At 40.3% G+C, this 25,559-nt stretch overlaps 1 protein-coding gene across 2 annotated transcripts in view; it reads right to left on the bottom strand.

Annotated features, from left to right (window-relative positions):
• Positions 1–25,559, bottom strand: part of SEC61B (SEC61 translocon subunit beta) — a 97,592-nt gene that overhangs the window by 11,719 nt on the left and 60,314 nt on the right. Inside the window, exon 4 of one of the 2 annotated variants that reach the window (XM_041476599.1) lies at positions 5,644–6,287. The exons of the other annotated variant lie outside the window; for it this stretch is intronic. Within the exon in view, the coding sequence (XP_041332533.1) occupies positions 6,242–6,287 (46 nt within the window). The 3' untranslated portion in view covers positions 5,644–6,241. Of the gene's footprint in view, positions 1–5,643; positions 6,288–25,559 lie in introns of those variants that run through there. 2 annotated transcript variants of the gene reach the window in all.

Raw genomic sequence — 25,559 nt, 5'->3', positions numbered from 1 at the left:
GAAGGTAAATGAAAATAGATACTTTCTTTTTCTAATGAGACTGTAAATAATTTAGGTACTTTGCATCCTCATAGACTTCTATTACCAGACAATTCAGAGACAAAGTTTAAAACCTTAAAAATTACAATATTAATTAATTTCACATTTGGGGGGAAAAAATGAGGCTCATTCTTGATGATCCTGCATTGTTTAACTTGCCTTTTTTGTTAAAAATGAAAACATATTAACTTTCATATTTGCCTATAACCCTCTCTTTATTGTGTCTCCCTAGTAAAAAGTCTGTCTCCCACTTGGCCACCCGTTCTTTGTAAGGGAATTAGGCCTACCTGAATTTCCCAGGAGATATCTGTTGGAAGTTCTGCAGAAGGCCATGCTTCTCTGGCTTAGTTCTCACTGTTTTTTCTGCCACTAAAAATTTGCACACAATGATCTTTCCAGCAGCTAGCCACTTGGTAAGGAATGTGCACCATCAGTCTGGAGAGCCAGTTCATCACCAGTTTATCATCACTGGTGACAATTTTGCCTCTTAGGCAGGGCCTAAGACTGAAGGAGCCACTAATCTCTAGCTCATTGCTCCCAGAGTTTTACCATGCTCAAGCCCTTTCACTGTGTTCGCAATCCCAGCACCCACTTGTATAGATAACACATCTCTTGAGGTCAGAAGGAAGATTAAAGCTTGTAATGCATCTTGGAAGCTTAATTCCTCAGTAACAGCCCAAGGGAAGGTGGAGTTAAAAGACCTCTAGAATGGTCCTGCATCCCTAGCTAATAGGATAAAAAGCAGAGTTGATGATGTGGGGAAACTTTAATTTCTGATGTCTCTGCTGTTGTCTGTAATGGGTAAGCAGAAGTCCTCCACAAATGTTGGCAGCTTTTTTCCCATAACTCAATGTTTGATAAAAATAAGATAAAAAAAGATCTGGCATTTCCTAGACTGATTTAAGAAGTAACACTGCTGACCAGAAAATACTTTCAAAAATATTATTTAAGCCTTACTAGTGTATTTCAATTCAAGGATTAATTTTCTTCTCACTAGAGGCTTGGTATCACCCTGTTTGCAAAGAGTAATTAAAAAAAATTCATTAGTCGGGATGGTAAATTCTTTTGCCATTTCAGTCAATGTTATAAGGTAATGTAGCCTGGAGCTTTGCACAGCTTGGCACTTGCTATAAAAGAGAGTATTTCTAATAAGATTTACATTTATTAAGACTACTGTGGCTGCTCCAATCTTGATCTTCTTGAAGCTAAAGGAAGAATTCTTACTGACTAGACACAGAATCTGACCCAAACAGCAGGACAGTTTGAAATAAAAAGCGACCTTATAGCATCCCTCATTTTACTGGGATAAGAAATAACTTTAAATCAGCATTTTTTCCCACCATTTTTTCTTACTCGGATATACAATGAACATGCTCATTCACTCATGGAAACACTTGGCCAGCATGTTTATTTTAAAATAAATTACCTTAAAATAAGTTAGGTCTGTACAAAACACATATGATACAAGACACAAGCAAAGGCACTTGATTTAGGACAAGTGCCCAGGCAAATTACTGTTTTCTTTTAGCAGCTGGCCAAAGCTCTGCAACTTTGGATCCCTAACATAAAAGTTTTCCCTGTTAGGCATAACTGTGTAGATAGAGTCAAACTGAGTTATGTTTGTGCCTATACTGTGATGTGCACTCATTGCACTCCTTTCCCCGATCGAATGAATACAACTATCAGAGAAAGATGAGGTCATATGTGGAATCCTCTAAGCCATGGCCTCCTACCTCAATAAGAAAAACAAATTTTAAGGCTGAGTCACTCTAAACACCACCCAAGTTAAACCAAGATCTCTCACCTAACTGGATAAGTATAGCAGGCATTGTGGAAAGGGTCAGCTGCTGAGGTGTTCCACTGTCCTAGCTTGGTGTGGTCGTCATGCATGTTGTTACCTTCATTGATGTTGTTTCCTTTCATGGAGCTATGGGTTCCATTATACCACCTGACAACACAACTGACTTCATAATACTTATTCAGGTTGAAGAGAACTTATTTTGTGATATTCTTTTGAAGATTTTGCCTTTTCCAGCCAATAGACTCTACACGAAGCCACCCAGCTTTCTTAAAACTAAAAGACTTTGCATGCTGAATTTACTCACATGTTTAGAGAAGACAGAAAGTAAGAACATCAGCTGACTCTGTAGCAAGTCAGAATATTTCTTCTGCTGATGTAAATTGATTGTGGCTGCCTGAAATGTCTTTTTTCTTATTGTATTGGCTTGTAAGAAGTTGAATAATTCAGTGTGTCACTTTCACTTTCTGTCTTAGAGTAAGATTGTCAGGTATTTTCAGAGAGCTTTATTGTTATTACAACAGGTAAGTAAGGGACCAAGAAAATTGATCTAGTTCATCTGTACCATTTATTCATTTCTTGGCATCCAGCATTTAATTTTTCCTAAATTATTTTCTAGCTTTGGGAGTTGTACCAGAAATGCATGCAATACTGAACATACAGCACATCACAGAGTCTTCAACATGCAGTAAAGGAGAAGAGCAATCAGAAGCATCATTGCAGCCAAACATTGGATTTTATAGAGGCAAATATGTATAAATAATTGTTTTAAGTATCCCAAGTCTTTCTGCATGAAGGCCTATTTTTCACTCTGAGTAAAATAGCCAGACTGGTATCTGCTCATGAGCCAAGTCACACACTTTTATTTCTATTGTGAACAAGAAAGAGCTTACAAACAAAGATTTAATTCTTTAGCTGAATAAATAGTTTCTTGGCAGCAATAATAAGGGGCTCAAAATGACTATTATGCTTTGATTATAATTATAATTCTCACTGAGTCATCAACTCCTATAGCAAGGACTGGTATTTTTTAATAATGAAGAACTGAATTTTTAGCCTTGAAGAGTTGTCTGCCCAGGACTGCAGAAATACATTAAGCATACAGCCAATATGAATGAGTGTTTTTCTGCACTGCCAGTATTATTGTATAGTTGGGAAAAGGAAGTATATCTACAAATGAGTAACCCGCTTATAGCAAATACATAATATCATTGTTAACTTTGTTCCCAAATTATCTATGGATGACATCTCAGGATGCTTTTGGAAAAATTACCAGTGTTTTAAGGTATTCCCATAGCTCTTTTTCAGCCGCCTCCGTTTCTGTTGTGCTCTTTCCAGCTTAAGTTGCCCAGACACTCAACTGAATGCAAGTAAGATTAGTCTGGCACATCTGCTCCATTCCTGTGGGCACAGCAGCTTTCAGTGACCCCAGCAGTTGGGCAAACACTTGAGGAAATGGTCAAGACTGCTACCTGGCTGTCACCATGGCAAATATTAATGGAAGTCTTTAGAAGGCAATGTTTTAAGTTTAGTGAGCTGGCATTTTTCAGCACATTTCTGTCAAATAACTCAATAGCTGCTGCATCTGAGACACTGCAGTGTTGCCACAACCTCACTGACAGCTTTTAGGAAGCACTTGAGTTCTGAAACAGCTTGAACAGTATCCAGGAAAGTTGGGAACCCCAGGAAATGCATTAGTTCTTTGTCTCTCTTTTAAAATAACATTGGATTGACATTAAAAACAACATTCTTTCTGGAGTCACAGTGTTAGACTGTGGCCTCAAGCCATGACCATCATTGGCTATGAAGCAGAGAAGGATCAGAGTAGACCTGGAAGCTTTGTTATTAAAGGAATCTGATCAGCTGAGCCAATATGTCTCTTGGAGATTCAGAGCAGAACATAGAAGAATGCTTTGTGCCAAATCAGTAATTAACTCTCACCTACTCCATCTCACCAGACCTCTTTTAGGAAACAACAGGGACAGCAGTGCTACTACTCCTGCATTTTTGTACTCGGACACTGCACAAAGGCATGCAAGTCCCTGTCCCAATGCTTCTTGTAGCCAAGAGGGGCTTCCAACAAATCCCAGAAGGAAGGACTCTTTGCATCTCGTCTCTCTCCAGCCCCCCTCTCATACATATATATGTATGCACAATCAGGTCTTCATTTAATGGGAGTTGAATTTACAACACATTAAAACAGTGTGTGGTTTGTACAGAAAGTGATAATACGGATTTAATTAGTTTGATCTTGCTTTCTGTGCTAAAGCTGAGTATGTTTAAATTATTTTGTGACATTTCTTCTCTATTTGTTTTGTATGTATCATAAATAATAATACAATAAGTTTTCAGATGTCTTTTCTGGTGGCTATTAGGCTGTGAAGCAAAATGGGAGTGCTCAGAGGAAGACCAACAATAACTTTATTGTTACAGTATGTTTAATTCCAAAAAAATCTGAAATATAAATGACTTTACAAATATTAATCCTTTCACCCATCTGGGAAATGCTGACACTTTTTGCATGTGTCTGTTATGAAAACAAGTTCAGAAAAGCACAAGACAACCAACTGGGACAGATACCCATTTAACCTTACCTATTCTGCCAAAATGTGAATGAGTAGTTCAGGCTGGTTGTGCCAGCTCTTCTTAGTGGAAAGCTAATATAACACACCATCCACCTCTGTGATCAGCTGCACTAACCCAAAGGAAAGGGCAAGAACACATAGCCAGGATCAAAGAATTGTGGGAAGACTCATTTTCAGGGCTTTGGATTAGTTTAAGCCAGCTCTAAAAACCTCACCTGCTTGTTATAGCTAGAGAAGTCCCTTGTTTAATTTTCAGGTGTGCTTTACTTTTTACCCCCTTACAAATCCCTTGTATTTAACTCTGCAAAGTAAGTCAAGAAAATACCAGGCAGATCACCTGAGAGGCTTGATATTTATAAAAATAACATATTTTTATAATATTAATGTTATAAAAATAACATTTATTTCTTCGCAGATAAGAACAAAGATGTATTATCAGTATAATATTGCTCAGCAATAACTGAGTGGATGTTGACCAGCTAAGATTTCGATATTCCAAATAGAATCAAACTGACAGCAGGCAAATTGAGAAAAAGTGAAAGAAAAGAGGAGATATGGTGAGAAGACTTGACATTAACAGAACTTAAATAAAAGGAAACCCTTTGAACTGAAGAGCTTCCTGCTCTCAAAATCTACCAACATCTCACTGGTTCTGGGTTGAAACAACAGGGAATTTCAGTGACCCGTGTGGCACCTAAAGGATAAACAATTCTGAAATACCCTGAGTGGGCTCAGTAAGACAGCAGCATTCTTTGCCTGGAAAAAGCCAGTCCAAGGCTACTATAGGATTACAAGCAAGGAAGAAAGAGTTACTTTTGGGGACACCACTAAGACTGAAATTGTCATTCTCAGGGAAGGCAATGTACTATAGTAATAGACTGATTACTGAAACTTGAAGAACATGATTAAAAAATCCCTAAAATATTGGCACAAAATTTGACACGAAATAAAAGTCTTGAAACTTACAGCAAGCACTACTGAAAGTTACCAAAGGAGAGAAAGTGCAAATTCTAAAAAAAGCAGAAAGGTAATCTACAGATACATTGTGGTATAACGGAGCAAGGGGGTCACATTAAGGGGGGGACATTAAAAAAAAAAAAAAAAAAAAAAAAAAAAAAAAAAGAGGTATCCATTCTAAAAAAATTCTATAGGAATGAGCTTAATGAAAGGTCAATGGAAATGGAACTCAGGAAGAATGAAGAAGAGCATAACTAATATATATAAATATATATAGAATTTATTTAGTTATTTCCAATAAAAGGTGTATGTCAGTGTTTACCTAAAAGCACCATGTAGATGAACTAGGGGGAAAAAACATTTATTATTTTTACCTTCATGAAAGTTTTTGGAGGCATGTATTAGGCTCCAATATTTCACTAGTTATCTGAGAAGACAAACCTCTGTTGGATATTAAGCTAAATTTAAATCTAAAGCTAACACTAAATCTAATTTAATTAATCTAAATTAATAAAAATCATTTTTCCAGCTTTTTTTAAATCTAAATTTTCACGAGAAAATTTGAGCCTTAGTAAGTCAGAGCAGTAAGTATTAACATAGTACTTCATCAGAAATTCGCTGTCTCCTACTTAATCAAACCAGGCTGATCAAGCTGGTGTTCAGTTCACAGGACTCTTCATCAGATGTTGAAATTGGTGTTTTTTCCACCTGCACACCAGATGGAACACAGTGACAGCGACCTTAGCCAAGGGCTGGTTTCTCACAGCTCTGCCACAGTCCACTGTCTGAGCTCAGGGCATGACCATGATCCATGATCAGGAGAGCCTGGAGGCATCGAGGGGACCCGTTGGTTTCAGGGTGCTTAGGTGAGGAACTCTGCCCACAGGCTGTCTCTTCTTCTGGAGTCCCTAGTTTGTGGAAAAGAATTGGAGGAAGCTATCAAGGGCTGTTTTTTGGCATTCCAGTGCCATCACCCAAGTCCTTCTGCATTTTTAAAGACTGTCCTGTATTTGTGGCAAGGCTGCACCCTCTAGACTAGCCCATGCTTGTTCTACAGCCTGGGACAAACAAGATAGAAAACCATGGACTTGGAACAATTATCTACTTCCCATAGACACGACAACTTTCCCAAGGGGCAAACTGTTGTGTTCTAAATACAGTTGAGAGCAGGGGAATTTCATGCTGTATTTGATTAACTTTGATACTCAATATTCAGGTTACTGTGCTGTCTAGTGCATTGTGGAAGTAATACTTCACACTGTATTGCAGGCAAACACATGGAAATATATTTATTCCAGTATTAAAAAATTCATTATTGGCCTAAAATCAGGACATTCATAATTTGAAGTTTCTGCTTATTTCCTTGGGCACTGAATTCAGTTGTTATGATGAAGCTTTTTCTGACCTGCCACTATTGTTACCCTTTATCTTTGTGTCTTCCTACCTCCTTGCTCCGACTTTGCTTCATGAGTCTCTACTCTTGAAGACACCTTTCTGCCTGGTACTTAGCTTTGAAGCTATGTCCCTGGGGATGTTCGTCTGATGTACTCAACAGAAAAAGTCTAGCATTCTGTGAAACTTAGATGCCTTTGGGTTTCACTGAGATCCAAATTTTTCTAACGTTCATTAACCTTTTTACAGGGACTTGGTCCTGTCATAAAAACCCAAGCCACCCTTTACTTTCATTATCAAGGACCACAGGAACCCAATGGCTTCATGACATTTTCACAGAAAACAGTTTGTAGTGATAGTTTCTAAATTCAAGTAATCTACAAGCCTTGTAGGAAACTCTGGGGATGTGCATACATGCAAATCATATACAGAAAAACTTTCTGGCTACATATAATACTCTTAGGTTTGTTTTCTTTTAGCCTTAGGTCTTGAATTATCTGTAGAATTGTATGAGTTTTAACTTACTTTTAGCAATTTTGCTTAAAGCTGTCTCTCCTACAGCACAAATGTTGTCACATGGTTCCATTTTATCTGCTGTGTGCACACATTTTGCCGGTTTTGGTGTATCTTTCACAATCAGCTATTCCAATAAGTACTGTAGCATTTATGTCTGACTCATTAACCATGCAGACATTTCTGTTTCACTTGGTTTTGCTCTTAGTAAAAAAAATGTTTTATCAAAATGGTAAAGCTGAGCAAATAATTTACATCAAGCACTTTATCTTTCTTCTCCTTCTGTTAAATCTATGACCAGATTGCACCTTCTCAATTATTAATTATTTATACCTTTCCAACACCAACTAATTCATTTATTACTATATGGATTAATTACAGATATCCTAAACAGAAATTAATTTACTTCACTCTATAATTAGTCAGCCAGGTCAGGTCACTTTGTCTCAGGTCCCTGGGCCATGTCATGTGCAAGAATTCTTTATTTAGAAAAATTAAAAATACTAGCGCCACTAAAGTGGACAGCCTGTGAATGTTTACAGAAATACACAAACTGTTTCTTTCCAGGTAAATAGATTGTGTTTCAGATAACAAGTTTCATTCACATTTATATGTCAGGTTGTGAGGATGCTAAGTGTGCAGTATGGAAGTGATTTGTACACTGGCACACCAGCATACTGTGTTAGTTATCTGCAAAAGGTTTGAGAGACACAAACCTCAATATATAGCATCTCCCAAGCGTGGGTCTCAGATGTCACCCTCCCTCAAAAAACTGCAGTGAAATCAAGGTTGAACTATGGGTGCTTGTTCAGGCAACACCAGGTTGAAACCAGGGCACAACTTTCTGCCGTGGTTTAACCCCAGCCACTCACCAAGCCCCATGCAGCCGCTCCCTCACTCCCCCATCAGCAGAACCAGGGAGAGAACTGGAAGGGCAAAAGCTAGAAAACCTGTGGGTTGAGATCACACAGGATCACCAGGTTGGAAGAGACCTTCAAGATCATTGAATTCAACCCATGCCCTAACACCTCAACTGAACCATGGCATTGAGTGCCATATCCAGGTTTTTTTAAACACATCCAGGGATGGTGACTCCACCACTTCCCAGGGCAGACCACTGCACTACTTTATCACCCTTTCTGTAAAAAACTTTTTCCTAATATCCAACCTAAATTTCCCCTGGGCACAGCTTAAGTTAGATAAACACAGTTTAACAGGGAAAGCAAAAGCTGCACACAAAAGCAAAGGAAAACAAGGAATCCAGTCACCACATCCCAAGGGCAGGCAGGTGATCAGCCATCCCCAGGGGAGTGGGGTCTCATCACATGTAATAGTGACTTAGGAAGACAAATGACATCACTCCAAATATCCCCACTTCTTCCCCCACTTTATATCCTGAGCATGATGCTACATGGCCTGGAATATCCCTTTGGTCAGTTGAGATCACCTGTCCTGGGTGTATCTCATCCCAGCTTCACATTCATCGCCAGCCTTTTGCCAGTGTGGCAGTACAAAAAGCAGAAAAGCCCTTGGCTCTGTGTAAGCCCTGCTCAGCCATAACAAAACCATCTCTATATTATAAACCCTGAGATCAGCACAAATACAAATTGTTGCCCCACACCAGCCACTGTGAAGGAAATTACCTCAGCCCAAACCAGGACATCGACTTTGGAAAGGATCAACACCTGCCACTGCTGCCCTCAAACAAGAACACCACTGGCATTAATTCACCTCAAAGGGTAGCAGTGCTTCCTCACTGGTTCCTCTGAAGGCAGCACTTCAGGATAATTGCTCCAGTCTACTTGTGAGCAAGTCAGAAACAAGCCTGGATGTTCATAACCTCAGCCAGGTTTCCCTTCTGCCAATTGCAGAGAGGAGTTTGGGGTGCTTCTCCTAAAGCACCACCCTGAATATCCCTTTGGTGAGGGAGACTGCCAGTCACAGATGAAGTGCTGGGCTTCTCTCAGCTTCCTTTGCATGAAGACCAAATGAGTTTTCTAAATAAATTGTCTTCTAAATAAATAAATTTTTAAAAATATGAGTAAGTCCTATGAAATGCAGATTAGTTAGTTGTTTAAAAGGATATGAGAATCTGGTCATAGTTTGCAGGCAAACATGTACCAAGTACATGATTTTAAAGGGGTCTAACAGCACTAAAGTTTTCAGAATTGAACTTCTTCACTCACATCCATCCTTTGAGCCTGGTGTCTTCTTGACACACTCTCCAGGGAGCAGATCCCTCTATTAGTAGTTAGGGTGCTATTAGACCTGTAGTTGACACAGAAACAATTTGAAAACTGACAGGGCACTTTTCAACCTCTCAGCATGGGTTTACACTGTTCAGTTAATAAGCCAGTAACATTTCAAAGGGTAAGGAGGAAAGAGGGTTAAAGGCAGAACTATAGCCCCTATCAAGCACAAGTGCAGGAACCAACATCATTTCCAGCTTTAAAACAAGGGTTTGTTTCATTACTTGAGTTAGCCTTTTAAAAAACATATTCATAATGGTCATAACATAAAAAAGATATCTCTGGTGGAGCTGTGCTTTCTACCAGCACCCATGCTGCCTGTGGTAATGAATCTGAACAGATATTTTTACTGAACTGCTGCATGGGATTGGCTTGCTGAAGTTGGCCAAACTGCATGAGAAATTAATGTATTTGGGTCCATGACCTGCATCTAGAACTGGACTGAACTTTAGGTCACATCCCAGCCTACAGCAGGTGGGAGGAAATTATAATATCGACCTGATAATTTGTTCTCGGAAAATGCCTTGAGTGGCAACAAACAGCGAGATATTTGTCTTCCTTATTCAGCAGTTACATATTCTCTGTTCTCTGCAGAACATGGTAATATTGTGGGGTGATTTCCTCACTGTCAGCTTATAAAAATATGACACTAATTTGTTGTAGTTGGAGTGGCTCTGCTGGGAACCCTTCCAAAACAGTCAAATACCTACATGGACCAACTTGGCTGCCTGGCTTACTACATGCACTCTAAATATGGCAGGGTGAGGCGTATTAGAACATACCAGCCTAGTCACCATCTCCCTGCTCTTGTACTCTTCATAGTAAAATCAATGCACATTGTGCTCTCAGGCTGGGGCTATTTTTAGGTGCTAATTTTCCACTCAGTCTGCAGCTGTTTTCAGTCACAAGCTTCTTTAACTAAAACAAATACACAGTCCTTGGCAAAGGAGTGGTTGTAAAGAGGACAGAAGTGTGCACATGAATCTTGTGGCTGCCTCACAGGGTTTTATGTGGGGAGGGTCAGAGGGGAGCAAAGAGGACCACTGTGTCCTGGGAAGCCAGGGTGAATGCTCACCATCATGAATTAGCCCAATCTTCAGTCCTCTTCCAGAATGACTGATGAAGGGCAGGCTTCTCAGGGCTCCAGAATGTGGAAGAGGAGAGCTGGAATGCTACCAGACCCTGCATTATCTGCAACACCTCCCTGAAAGATACACACAGACACCTTCCTTGATGAGCCTTTTGCCCTTAGTATGGACAAGCTCCTTTGGCAGACTATGTAATCCCATCAGCCCTACTGCATTCTTGTCATTTCCTTCTTCCCTCTCCACCTCAGGGAATGGAGAGAATTGAAGGAATGTGAAACCACCACATGGACGCCTCAGAACTAACTGGTCTCTGAATAAGGAGATGTGGCTTTTGGAGCATTTCCTAATCTCTGCAAAATAGAGATCTCCTCCAGTTATAGAAAAGAAACAACTTTATTCTTTCTTCCCCATTGCTCCCTCTCTAACCCAAGGCCAGAGCTGCAGCTTCCATGTAGGAATGGCTTGGTTAGGCTTCCTGCTAATTAAGAGTGGAAGAGAGCAGATTAATCCAACAATGTCTTGTTTGGTATTTGCGATTAATGTTGTATTAGGATGTTTGAAGTCAAAAGGGCTTATCAGTAGTCAGCCAACTGCTTTCAGTGCTGTTTGTCAGGCTCAGGTGATGGAGAGGAATGAAATGAAGTGATTATATTGTCTGAAGCCACTCCCATCCATCCCACTGGACATCTTCACAGTCGACTGTGTTACCAGATAAGGCACTGAGAAGACACAGGTCTTGAGACACTTGTTAACCTTTAATGCTGCATACAAGCCATGGACACTGAGAAGCCGTGTTTCCTCTTAAAAGTTTCTCGTGTCATAAATTATCATGGTTACGATGGTGAATATGAGAAGATGAGCAGACAACATCTTCATTTCTCCATCATCCCAATCAATTCGTCTGAGGGACATCACTGAAATAAGTGGAATACTTTAGTGGATAGTGTGCTATGCTTGACAGCAAATGTTGGAGGGATTTGGAGCTAACATCCTTAACCCAGCACAGGGCACAATTCTGACATGGAATAAGGACCAGAGTGTCTTGCAGTTTTATTCTGTGATAAAAGAATAAAGTAGGCCCTTCACAGTGAGGCTGGTGCAAGTAAAAGAAGTATAAGTTTAGCTTTCTCTGTTTTCACTAAGCATAGTACTTGCCACTACATAAAAAGCTAGCTAGCTATGGTGGTAATTAGAAAAAGCTGCATTGTGAGAGATATTTATGCTCATCTTTTGACTCACATTGTTGAAAAATCAGCTTTCAGTAGGGTTTACTGTTTTGTTAGAAACTTTCTCACACTGCTCTCACACTGTCCATTAGGAGAAGCACTGTCATCCTTCACACAGACTGTCTAAACCACAGGTGTGAAGTGCCTCTTTGTGCTATACTATCAAGTTCTTCAGCAGGTTTTGTATGAAAATCAGACACTTCTTCATGAAATCAGAAGTGCCCAGATTATATTTCACATGCGTGAGTTTCCTTGTTTTTATTAAAATTAAGTTTGCTCATTTGCCATTTTCAAGCTAGTTTGAAATGAGGATCACCTTGTATCCTAGGAAACACAGTGAGAATTTTATATGTGATCACATTTTTATCCATGTTATGAAAAAAGCAGATGGTAATTAGGTGCATTATTCATAGGAAAGCTTGTTGAGCGCAGTGTCTGTATGGTTCCAGCTTCGATTAGAACTTGTTTGGAAGAACTACTTCATACCTTTCAATTGCCCCTCATTAAGTGCAATCATTACTCTTCTGGTCCCAATGTGCTTTAATTTGTGCAAACCAGCATCCACAGTATTATACAGAAAAAAACCCAGCAAATTTCTGGGGTCCCTTTCATTCTACTTGACATCAGTGTGATCCTTCTGTCCATCTGAATTCATTATTATTTATTGCAGCCGCAAATGTGCCTTGTGAGAGGCCACTTGGCAGCAGGAGAGCAGCAGAGCTGTCATGTTTCAGGGACAGCACCTGAACCTTTGGAAGAGACCAATTCACCTCCTTAGGTAGAGGAAAGGATGCTGACAGCACACCTAGAGGCTGGGCCAGTTTGTGTGAGGAGGGCAGGTGTCAGGATTCCTGCATCTCCAAGCCTTCCACCACGGACAGAGTGACAGAGCAGGAAAGGCACAGCCGTGCTGCAACAACCAAGTGTCTTCACTAGGACTTATTAGCTCAACAATGACAGGGAGGCAGGACCCACCACACATAACAGCTCTTGTTTCTCACTGAAAAATCTTGTCAGCCCAGCCCAGCCTTGCACTCGGGCTTTCTCCAGAGACTTCTCTGTAAAAGAAACCCAAGAAGTCCTCACAGATGGCACTCAGGCTTGGAGATCTCCATATGGAAAATATTTTTGGAAAGACAAATAACTGTAACTGGGTCAGACAAGGAGATTTTTTTTCATACTGCCCCTGAAAATAAAGAGGGATAAGGCTATTGTTTGTCTGCTTATATTACACAGAGGTTCCTGTAACCTTCCACAGAATGCTACAGAGGGCATATAAGGATGTTCAAGTGCATATTAACTCTTGTATCATGCAAGAAAATGTGTGTGTTTGAGAGAGAGGCTATTTGATCTTATCAGTACTGTAGATGCCTGTGTTATTTATTTTGTGGTTAGGACATTCACAGCTTCTGCTACGTCATCTGTATTTGCTTCTAAAGCAAATTATTTGAGCACTTCCCTTAATGACAAACTAACACTCTGATGTCTTCTCTCTCCTCTGCAGTAGACAATACACTTAGACAGTGCCAACTGTGTCCTGCAGAAATAGATTGCTTTGAAGTAGAGCTCAATAAACAGATGTGAGGGTCCAAATAAACCTGGCAAAGTATACACTTGACTAAACAATGCAACAGCATATTTGAGACCTTTTTTTTCTGCATTTGAAATGTTTGCCAAGTCCCTGACTGATACAGTACATAGGGTGGTCCAAAAAGACTCAACATAGCTATCTTCAACCCCTGGATTCCCAGAAGAAAGGCAACACAAAACTGCCATAAAATAAAAATAATTCAAATTCAAAATCTCTGGTTTGCTAATGATGAAATTGAGGGAAAATTTCCACTTTCTCTTCTTCATTTAGAATTACTTCTCAGCTGAGTAGTCTACCCTTTGAAGTCTCACAATGATTTCCAGTAGAGATTTTTATCATTCATTTTCAGGCTTTGCCATCAAAAAATTTGCTCTTCCCTCCTGTAACCCAGCTAAGGAATGACCTTAAGGCTTGTGACAATATTTTTTTTGATTCAACCTCTGGTGCCTCTGGTATTTAGATATCTGTATTGCAGCAACTTCTCAGACTGCCAAAGGCACACCTTTCCAAGCACAACATCTCTGACAGTGTTGTCAATCCCATTTCACATGAGACCACAGATGAACCACAGGGAGGCTGAGTTCACTGTGTCCTTCCTCATATGATTTCCACCTACACATTAGCTCTGAGTTTCCTTCCTTCCTTCCTTCCTTCCCTGCCTTCCTGCCTTCCTCAATCCCTCCAGCCTCTCCAGGTGGTGGTACTAGCCTGTGTCACATACTGACAATTCACACCACAGTTTGCTGTGAAGAAACAAAAAAAAACCCCAATATACAACCCATTTTAGTCATAGTGATGCTGCCTAAATAATTAGACCTAATAATTAGGAACCTAAAACAGTGGGCATGGTGAGTGCATAAACTGCTGTTCGCTTTCCCAGTATCAGTATTTGTATCTAAATTCCTAACCGCAGGTGTCTGTCTCAACACAGAACCTCCCAGCAGCCTACTAATGGCTTTTTCCTAGAAAAAGGCCAGACCACGGCAGGGGGGGGTGGAACTAGATGATCTTTAAGGTCCCTTCCACCCCTAAACGTACTATGATTCTATAATCCTAAAAATACCCATTCTCCATCGTAATCATCCCATTTTCCACCTACCCACTTATCAAATCCTCTAGACCTAATTGCTTTTCCAGAACACGCATGTGACCCTGCTACAAGCTTATCAGCTGAGTTGAAAATACGAAGTGAAGCAAAACAGATGGAATTTCATAACCAATTACATACTACAGAGGGAACCATAGTGCGTAGGTTTCTCATTTTCAGACTGAAGCCAGTTGTCTTGTTAAGCCTTCCTGAAGCTCTGACAGATCCCCTATGTTTTCTTCTGCAGGGAGATCCTGCATGTTATGAGCATACTGAGGTCAGGCTGCAGGACTAAGACCTTGCTCCAGAGAACTCTAACCAGCGCCTCACCTTCCACTGATCTAAGTGCTTGACACATCTTGTGAGACTCTCTTGTTATTACTGAGCCATCACAGTCTGATTTCCTGCGAGTGCCTGGTAGCACCCTCTTATTTCACAGCTCAGTGAAAAAATTGAGTATCTACTTGTGATAACTCTTAAACAGGTAGAAGATGTTAGGTTCATCATCAGTAAGTGCTATGGACTTGTAAAAGATAAATCCATGCTAAATATGGGTGAGGAAATTCTATGGCAGAAGGGCATAATTATTGTGAAGAGGAAACTCCCTTGGTCCAGGCTTTCACTCCTGTTGCATCTGAGCTTGTGGAAATCAAAGTTTATAGAACTCTTAAGTGAGCAGACCTCACCCAAGTGAATTACAACAGAATGAGATAACACATACAAAGTGAGAAGTAGGCTTAAAATATTAAGAGCCTGGGGATTTTTTAGTAAAGTATTCAGATCTCTAAAAATCTTACCTACTAAGTTAATTCAAATGGTCTTGTGCAGATTTGCCATGCAGATATAAATGCAGTGATGATGCAGGGGATCACCCTGTAAGAATCTGCACAGATCATCACTTTTGACATCTTTGTGAGTCGGAGAAGAGTCAAAGAGAAAGCTTGATCCTGTCAAGGAAACTCCCAGTTTGGAGCACACTGCCCAAGGAGACCCTCAGGTGTCACCAGCAGAGGCTATTCAAACGAGACTCTAAGATCTTCAGCACCTCCAGATATTGAGTGGCTGAGAAAAACTCCCAGATTTATTATCCTACCACAGGAGTGAAGTATGTTGCACTGACAGGTGTCTCACTGAGCACATAAAAAAATGACTACTGTAAGTGAATGGAAAAGTTGAAAAGTGACCTAGGATGGTCTTTTCAGAGGGATGTGTTCCCTACTGAGGAGCTGGTCTTTGGCTCTGTTCACATGCTCCACCTGAAGCGAGAGTGCAGCACAGGGGAAAACAAAGAAGAGGAGAGGCAATGAAAGATGGTGAGGTTAGGGAGGGATGGATCAACACTGCTCCCTTCTGAGCAGCACACCTTGCATGTGTAAAAGAGAGGGAGAGAGAAAGCACCACACTGCTTGTTGTGAAAGGTTACAGGGGGGAAAAAAACCACAGAGTTAATGTAAGAAAGATGTTTCTAGTTAGTACTGGTACAGCAGTCAATTGAATGTGTGTCAATTCCCTTTCTTCCTCTGTGCACTCAATATATATATTTAGATGTGAGCAGAGACGTTAATCTCAGATCCCAAATGCCACTTTGATAACTGCCAAGATTTGGGAGGGGCTGCTGTAGCAACAATAATGCAACGTTATGTTTTCTGTCCTGACGGACGATTGTATGTGAAGTGCTCCTGTCTCCAATATGTACAATATTTCAAACTTTCCTGCCAAAAATAAAAATGGAAAAATCAAGAAAGCCTTGAGGCAACAATAACTTATTTGACATCAAGTTACATGGGTTTTACATGTTTATTTCCTCAAATATTCAATTAAAAGCTTACTTACTGCGGCAGATGTCATATCACATGGTGCATATGCTCCCTCTCCAATACAGAGCAGCTTTTTAGAAATTACTGCCAAAATGTTGTAAGAACTTTTATAATGGTTTCAGGATGAAGCATAAAATGTAATAAGCCACACATTTATGTGTGTATTTTATTGATCATTTAGTACTAGCTTTCAGTTTGGGCATGGGGGGTTTTTGATAGGTTTTTCTGGGGGAGGAAGGAATTGTTTCCATGAAGAGAAGGAGAAAACTGCTGGATATTTGCATTGCTGTTTTGTTGTGAAAAAACAAGGGGTGAGATCTGAGTGAGACAGGTTTCTTTTGATCTGCTCTTATTCCTGAGTGTGAAACACAAAAGGATGCATGGCTACTAACATGAATTAATTCAGTAGGTTTAGTTCCACTGTGAGATTTTCCTTCTCTGACAAAGATCTCTGAAAACTCTATTGCTGGCTATTTGTTTAGCTATTATGTGCCTGGTAAAACCAGGCTGTTTTCCAAAATCCTTGTCTGATTTCCATTCATAAATTAGTGCACGTGTTAACCAAACTTAGATTAAATATTCAATAGGTGTAATGCATCTACATGCGTCTATCCAAATCTAGCATAGCCACCTGTTATACTTCACAATGTAAGCCAGTATTTGGTGACTTTCAAGGAGAAAGATGTTTTCTGGTTGACAGAGTCATCCATACTGGAAATACTGCATACTTTGCCTCAGAATTTAAAATCACATCCTTGCTCATAGATGCTGGACTACCTACACAAGGGCCTAATCAGCTGCAATGATCCTTTTTTTTACTGTACAAGTAAAACAGCTCAGAGAAAATGCTGAATATCATGCGAGCAGAGCTGTGAAAATGAAGACTGAAGTTAACAACACTCGTATCTTTGTGCTTGCTGAAGCCTAGTGCAATCCCAAGGAACAGGTTCCCTAGGAAATTATCATTGTCTTGTTCAGCAAAGGAGCGTCAGACCTAGGAAAGTGGGTGAGTTTTTACAACATGGCCATAACACATGCCAGCTGACATGTTACACACAAGACTGGCTGAGGCAGTACTATGGATCTGTCTTTGCTAGTGTTAGTGCCTGCTCCAGTCTCTGTAAACAACACATGTCAGCACTGGATCAATATACTTGAAATGACAGCGACTTATGGATTTTGAAGAGCTTTCAGGACAAAATCCCCCAAATTTCCAAAGTGTCTTCACTGCAGAGCAGATCCTGTCTGTAACCTGAACATGACACTTAGCTTTCTGAGGGGAGCCACAGAGAGTCTTTAACTTCCCAAAGCTTCCAGCCCAGGATGGGTAGTGTTTAAGATTTTGTTTCACTTCAGCATGGGCTTCTGATCCTCTTCCTTTGCCATAAGAAGATAGGCAAGAAGCCCGTGGCTGTGAGGCTCCCAAATAATTTCTTTCTCCTCTTCTGGAAGTGATTCTGAGCTGAAATTCCATGTTTGACTCCTTTTTCCAAAACTCCTACAGTGTGCAGAGATGCCATGCCCAAGAAATAAGACTGAGCAAACTCACTTGTTTAAGATAAACAACACAAACTCTGTGTTAAGAGTTACCCAAAATCTAGTAGTCTAACAGAGGGGAGGCTGCTGCAGCTCCATGTTTCCAGGTTCTGCCAGTAGTAAGGCTGAGTAGGTATTCCCAAGGTGCACACACAGACACATGCACACAATCATAGAAATATGGAATCATTTAAGCTGGAAAAGAACTCTTATATCATCCACTCCAACCAGTAAATCAGCACTGCCAAATCCACCATTTAAAGCATGTCCTTCAGTGCCCCATGCATATGCATATATAGATCCCTCCTTAGACACTCACACCTATCCAGTAGCTGGCACTTAGATCCCTGGTCACCTCAGGAGCTGCAACCTGCACATACAAGGGGCCTGAGAGCCACAGTCCTCCTCCACCTGCTGGTACTCAACCCCTCTCTGACAGATACCCATACACACACTCACTACAGATTCCCCTTGGACACTCAGACCATCCAGTGGCTGGCCCCTGGATCTCCCTGTTTCCCTGTAGCACATGCACAGACACACACACACATAAGCAAACAGGTCTCTCACAGGTCCAGACCTATGGCACCTCCAGTGCCTGACTCTCAGCCACCTCATAGCTCCTCTCGTCTCTCCAGAATCCATCCCACACCATCCAGTCTCTCTCACACCTGACTACCATGGCTGGACAAGTGCACGGACCACCAGCCTCTCTGCACATGGCCAGACTCTTGCAGCACAGAAGGCAGAGGAATACCATGGCAGGCACACAGTATTTGGTGCCATTTGGATAAAACTGGACTAACCACTTAATCTAATCAAGTGCCAGATTTTCCATTGAGCATTCTTTGGAGAGGATGATCCTTGGATTCCATGACTGGGTATGCATATTTCACTTCATGCTGTAGGCAGGTGTTGCAATGAAAATTGCCTTGTAAAGGATATATTTTGTAAAACACACAAGGTAGATTCATGCATTTTAGAGTAATTGGCCACATTAGGATCTGGAAAAGGTAAGTAAAAACTGCAAAAAGATGTCCTGTCATGTAATTTCAAGTGAAATTTGAACTGACGTTTCCACCTTCTAAGATACTGTGGTTTACAACTTGATTCATTTAGATTAGATTGCAAAATTCAATTAAGGTGTACAATTAGATGAATAAGGGCACTTGCAAGTGGAGGAGTGATGTTCACTTTGTAGAAGCCAGCCTCTAAGAACATGTTACTTATCCCTGGTTTCACATAGCGATGAAACAAACCAAGCGAAGCATTTAAAGTTGAATGCTACTTTGAGCATAAGGAAACAGAGTGGAATTAAAGCACAAACACCACATTTCACATATATACCAATCCCAGTATTACTGATTGTTTATTAATGCATTCCAAGCTTGCAACTACTATTCCTTGGAGACAATTGGTCCTTTGTCATTTTGATAGAGAAACATACAAAAGAGACATGGGAAGCCTTTTCCATCCGCCCACGTTTCCCCATTAATTGTTCAACTGCTCCCTTCAGCAAGTTTTGAAAGACATTTTCTGGTTCAGTTTCACACAGATCCAGCATTTCTCATTCCTTTATTGACTTTTACGCCACCATCTAAGGTGCTTCAGGGTTTGGAAGTTCTTCCATGACACTATGCGATATGTTTGGGGTGTTTTTTTTCTCAGCCCTCTTCAACCACTACTGTAGTTGTACAGGGTGTACTGCTCCAACCACTGACATCAAGCCATAGTCCAGGACTGGCTGGTGGTCAAAACTTGTTCCTCGCTGACCAGTGTCTTTAATTAAAAAGCTGGTGAGATCAATGCCAGCAACCTTACAAGAAACTCTTGAGTGCTGACAGCAGTCGCGTTAGCACATTTTCTTTGGGAATTGCTCTTCTGGGTTATCCATCTCCCTGGAATGCTGGGCTGGGATTCAAAATGTGCATTTCTGCCAAACCTTGTGAGGGATAAGAAGGTTATACAAAATAGGAGTCAGAAAAATAAAGCCTTTGAAAGAGTCCTGCTCCACACATGCAGTTCTCCCTTACTTCCAGTTACTGTGAAATCCAACCTTCAGAGCAGAGCAGAGAGAGCTGGGAAGGAAAGAAAGTGCTGGAATTTAATTTCTTGCACAAGACTGAAAAGCCCTTTGGAAAACTTAATCCCACAGCAAAGCTTCCACAAAAATAAATGGTGATTTAGAGTCTCTATTGACAGCAAAAAGCATAGACCAAATATCAGCAAGAGTGTCCAAAAAGCATGCTTAGTTTATTGAGGAACCAAGAGCAGTGTCTATAACAATAGCTATTTCCTCCTGGGTCTTTTGGAAAAGAACCCTGCCTACATCTCTCTTTCATTTTATCAAGGAATGGCTACTCCAGGCTCTGTCCAAAGACACAGGCTTAAAATCTCCAGTCTTAGAGGAACACTGTGGTCATATCTACTATGCAGCTCAGCCCATTCCAGCCTCACATGGGAAAATTCCTGCTCACTTGCAACTACAGAGTGAGCTTAATGGATCTTGAAAACAAATAAATAAACAAAATAATAGAGCTGAAATGTTGGTTTGTCAGGCGTGAGGGGCCTGGGTGCCAGCTCGTCTGTTATCACAAGTATTTGTGTTATCCCAAAGATAGTTTCCATCTTTCATCCATACCCACGTGGAAAGATGGGTGCTAGGTGTAAAACCAGCAGCTGCTCAAAAGTACTCTGTGGTTGCTGAGAACCAGTCCTTTGAGACACAGGACCTTGAACTGAAGAAACAAATAGCATGAAGGATATTTTTCTTCGTACAATACTCTATCCAGTATCCAATGAGAAATTTGGATCCACATTAAGATATTTAAACTTAGTTTTTCACATCTTGGAGAGATCTCCAAGATACCACTGCAATTACTGGAAACTTAAGGGCTATTCAAACACACCTAAAACTCAATTGCTATACTTGGTTAGCTGAATAGCTGCAAAGCTAAATTAGATTTTAAAGTCTAAATCTGCAAGCTGAATCTCCCCCCACTGTGTCTCTCTGTGGCAAACAGTTGGAATTGTGCAGGGAGAAATTATTTTAGCAATGATCAGACTGGCTCTACCTTGAACAAAGAACTTGGTCATGGAAAGGCAAGGCTGAATATGTGTTCATACACTAATGAAACAGGTGATTCCTGCCAAAAAAGGATAAAATGAACAAACAATTCTTCCCTTGATTTGACAGGTCAGTTTTAAGATCTTGTTACAAATACACTTTTTGATCTGGTTTATGGCACCATGCTCAGTGTGTGAATAACTAAGAAAGTGTTGCTACCAGCCATTCAGAAGAGGAGATTGAATTACATTAGAGCTTTTTGGGATTTGTTTTTAAACAATCAGTGTCAAGGGGTGTAATTTTCTGCATGTCTCTCTTCTGGAGTATGTAGTAGTTCTCCCATTTGAATTTACCTGTGACAGTCACTGATCAATTTTGACTTTCCTGATTAATAGTGGCACCTTCAGATATGTCCATATTGCAAAGAAGATTGATAAGAAAGTTGATTTTTCCAGAAACTATACACAATTTTTTTGAGGAGAAAAACACACTATAGTCTTGTGGACTGGAGGCAGAAATGTGGACACTGATACTTGGACACTGGAGGCAGAAATGTGGACACCAGAAAACATTACTCGTGGGAAAGAATGGAAATCAGGAAAAATAGTTCAAGTAATTTAAAAATGAAATTCTAATAGAAGTGCCTAAATATATTGCAACAAAATACTGGAAAAGAAATATAACTATCATATATTCTTGTACATTCTTAAAACTCCACAGAGCTGATATGTTTTACATGTGAAGCAATGATCTGTTCCTGCTGGTTTCAACTGATTTTAGTAATAAAAGTTTTCTGATGTGAATGTGTCTGATACCAAAGCCAGGTCTTTACAGACCAGGATAATTAAATGAATAATTCAGGTTATACTATGATGGAGAAATTTAGTAATAATATATGATATTGACTTAATTATTGTAAACTAACCTAAGTGATCTAAGACATGACACCTCTGGGCCTGCCTGTCATGACACAAAACCAAAGGGAAAACTTCTTTTCTCTTAAAGATGCATCTTATGGAAAACTTTTCTTGCTCATATGATTAATAATTGAAGAGGATGTGTTCTGACCTGTCAAAGAAAATTAAAATTAAAAATATCTGGAACAACCTTGCAAAGTAGTTCAAATGTGTGCAGTAACAGAAATTAAAATTACTTGGCCCTCTCATATCTTGAAGTCAAATATTCATTTATTGGAGTCCATAGTGAAAAACAGGTACTTCCAGGGGCTGACTCCTCTCAGCTGTTAGACAGTGAGCTGCAGAATTGTCTCCTGTTTCTCTGCATTAGTTAAAGAGGAAGCTGAGATCACTTGCATACACCAAAGTTCCGTTTTAGGTGCTCACATTAGCTGATCATTCATTAGCTGAATGAGTTCTTCCTTTATACTTCCGATTTCTAAAACAAACCTTCTCCTTGGGGAAAACGCTTCCAGGCACATACCGCTGGTAGATGGACCTACATCTTAGACTGCACCATCCTATTCACTGATGCTGGTTAGATGAGCTTTGTCACAAGGTAGGTGAAAACTCTGCTCTTTTTTTGGTGCCTGAGACACAGGCTGGGAGTGAAACTGGCCCCTGCTAGAGCCCTTGCACACAGCACACAGCAGTCACACCTGTGAGCTCCCACCATGCTGCACAGCTCTCAGGAGATGGGGAACATGCTCAAAACAGAATTGGGCATCAGCACAGCTAATGAGACAGCAATGCACCAGGCAGATCCTTTCTTCTTCCTGTGTTTTGGGCCACGTAGGTCAATTTGGAAGAATAACAATTGGTCTTCATGATAAATACCTGTAATATTTATGCTCATATGAGTATGTTCAGAATTAATATTGCTCTGAGTCAAACACATTTTTCTCTTGGAAACACTGTATTATCTAAAAGTCAGAACCGACATTATAGACACTTTGCTCCCTGCATAAAACTGTTTTTGCACATGTTTATGCTAGAGATTTACATCTGGGAGGAAAGAAAAGCCCTGGGAAACATAGCATGGGATCTTGGTTACATTGAAATCAATGGCAAAACCTCCACTGACTTCAGTCTTGCTGAGGAATTTGTGCATGCAGCAGCTCAAGCAACTGTGAGTATCTATGGTGTGATTTCTGAACATGAGCAAAAGAGACTGCCATGGGTTAATTGGTTCATGCCTTCATTAAATCCAGTGTCTTCCCTTTTGCTCTCCTTTAAAAATACTTTCCTTATAGAGACATACACCGCAATTTAAATTTGTTCTGCTGCTGTTCTTTGCAACACTGGAGGTGAATTACATGTACTGAGTGGATGATCCCCTCTGTAGGAAGTACAAGACACTGGGGAATATTTATCTGACATTCTGAAGTAAACAGAGCTAAGAAGGAAAGACAAAGTGACCAGAACAGGGAAGTATGCACACTGACTGGATAACCCGAGCACTCTGGCTTTCAAATCTACCTGTTCTGTAAGTTTTTTTGACTCATCTTGGATTTGCACTTATCTTGTTTGGTTTCTGCCCATTTGGGAAATTTTAAAAACTTTTTTCAGATTCACTGAAATATGGGAAAAAAAATGTTAAAAACCAAGTAATACATGAAATAATACTGAAAGTTAAACATGAAGTCAATAGTCAAGTAAATAGCACAGATCAAAGGGGTTAAATTAACACAAAGGAAATAAGCACATTTATTTTGAGGAAACATAAAATGATCAGTAGAGCCACTCAAATCAATGCAAAAAAATTGTGTCTGACCTGGTCCATCATTAAAAAAAAATGTGAAAGCCCATCCTTTTCCCTAGGAGAAGATGCCCTAAACTACCCAGACACAGACACTTCAGGAGTGATTAACAACCACATCAGTTGATCTTTGTGCAATGTTTTAGAGATCAGTCTCCTCACTAAAGAGGGAGGTTGATAGATGCATCCAAGACTACTCATTTTCAGCTGTTTCTAGTTTAACTAACATGTAAAATGCTATGTACAACAGCCATGGTTTGGAGGCATTGTTTCTACATTCCTTTTTTAATTTTAGCAGCTATATTTCTTCCTCTTAATCCCTATAATAATCCTGTTTTGAGGCATGATTAATTATTTAACTTTGCCATTCTCTCAGGGAAATTATAGACTAAATTGCATGCATGTTATTAATACAAAGCACCATTTTGTTAGCTAATTTAGAATTTCACACCCACATCAAACAGGCAGATGTCTATAATCTATTATTTGTGATCCCACTGAACTGCACTGAGCGGACAGAGCCCACACTCCTGCTCTCCCTCCCTGCTGTGAGGGCAGCATCCTGCTGTCAGGTCCCCTCGGAAACCCAGCCCTGCACACACTGCTACACCATCTTCTGAGTCTTCCAATTTCACAGCCTTTCTCCCTTAATGCCATGCTCCGTGGACACAGCTGGCTTCTCTTTTCTTTTTGGAAGTTTTTGTTTTAAATTCCTGCACTACTGCTTGATTGCCATTGGATACACTCTGGCTCAGTTAATGCTTCTCGGTTTAACTGTGACCATTTCTGGCCCAGGTTTTGTCCCCCTCAATCAATGCTCGGAATTTCTCCCAGAAAGTGGGTTCAAGGTAAACATAAACTCTCCTCCCAGTTGGTTTTGTTTCTAATTTAGAAATGAAGATTGTATATTTATTTCAAAAGGTTACATGTCCCTCTTCTTCAGTTTTGGCTCTCACAGTCATTTTGTATTGCAACAAACTTCATTTTTAAGCCTTGTGCAGTACAATGTTGTTTCTCCTATAATGCTGTTTAATGTAGCAACACAAACCTGGCAAGTGACCTGAATTTCACAGATCAACTGCAACCACACAGGAGACCTGCAACAAGAATGCTTTGTTTCCTCTCAATGTTCTAATTGCTGCCCATGATCCAACTGCTCCCCCATCTGACCTTGCATGCAATTTTCATCACTTATTCTTTGGAGGCCGTCTAGATGTGTGACATGTCTGCAATTCCTCTTGGTATAATGCATATTCAGCACCTGATCAACTGTGTGTCTCTGGGTGTGAGACAGTCTAAATGGAGCCATATCAAATGAATTATGTGATGCACAGGGTGTCTTCAAGTATGTCACAAGCTTGGTGTGCACGCCAGATTCGAAAGGCAAAGCCCTACTCTCTGTTGAATATTTTGCATCTGAGAAGTCAGATGTCTTAATAGAGGTTCTTTTTTTTAAAGCAAGCAAGAACCTTTGGATAGGCTGAGTGGCTGAAATATTGGTACAAGCTTGTGAAACCTGATGATGTTTTCCATTTGTCACATTATCTTTCTTGTAACAGTCTTTTTTCCAGTACTTTTCTTCAGACACCTCAATTGACTGAGTAATACAAAGAGTGAAGGTGAGTGCAGGGGATGGGATGCTGCTGAGACTTTGCCAGTACTTCTACAATACTGCATATGTTTATTGTACTTTGCATCCCCCAGACACTTTCTCTCTCCCAGGGCCAGAGCAGACTGCTACCCACAAAGCTTGGGTGCACCCTTGTTGAAACACATTACATTTCTCCTTTCATTCCCTGTGGTTTTTGTTAACTGGAGGGCCAGATAATTCTGGACAAGAGCTTTTATTTTCATTAAAAGTTAAAGATCGCCCTATGAGCATGGATTAGCTTTGTGGTA

The sequence above is a fragment of the Pyrgilauda ruficollis genome, unplaced genomic scaffold (assembly GCF_017590135.1).
Source record: "Pyrgilauda ruficollis isolate IOZ18807 unplaced genomic scaffold, ASM1759013v1 scaffold39, whole genome shotgun sequence".
NCBI classification, from domain to species: Eukaryota; Metazoa; Chordata; class Aves; order Passeriformes; family Passeridae; genus Pyrgilauda; species Pyrgilauda ruficollis.
This window is presented reverse-complemented; position numbering and strand designations above follow the sequence as displayed.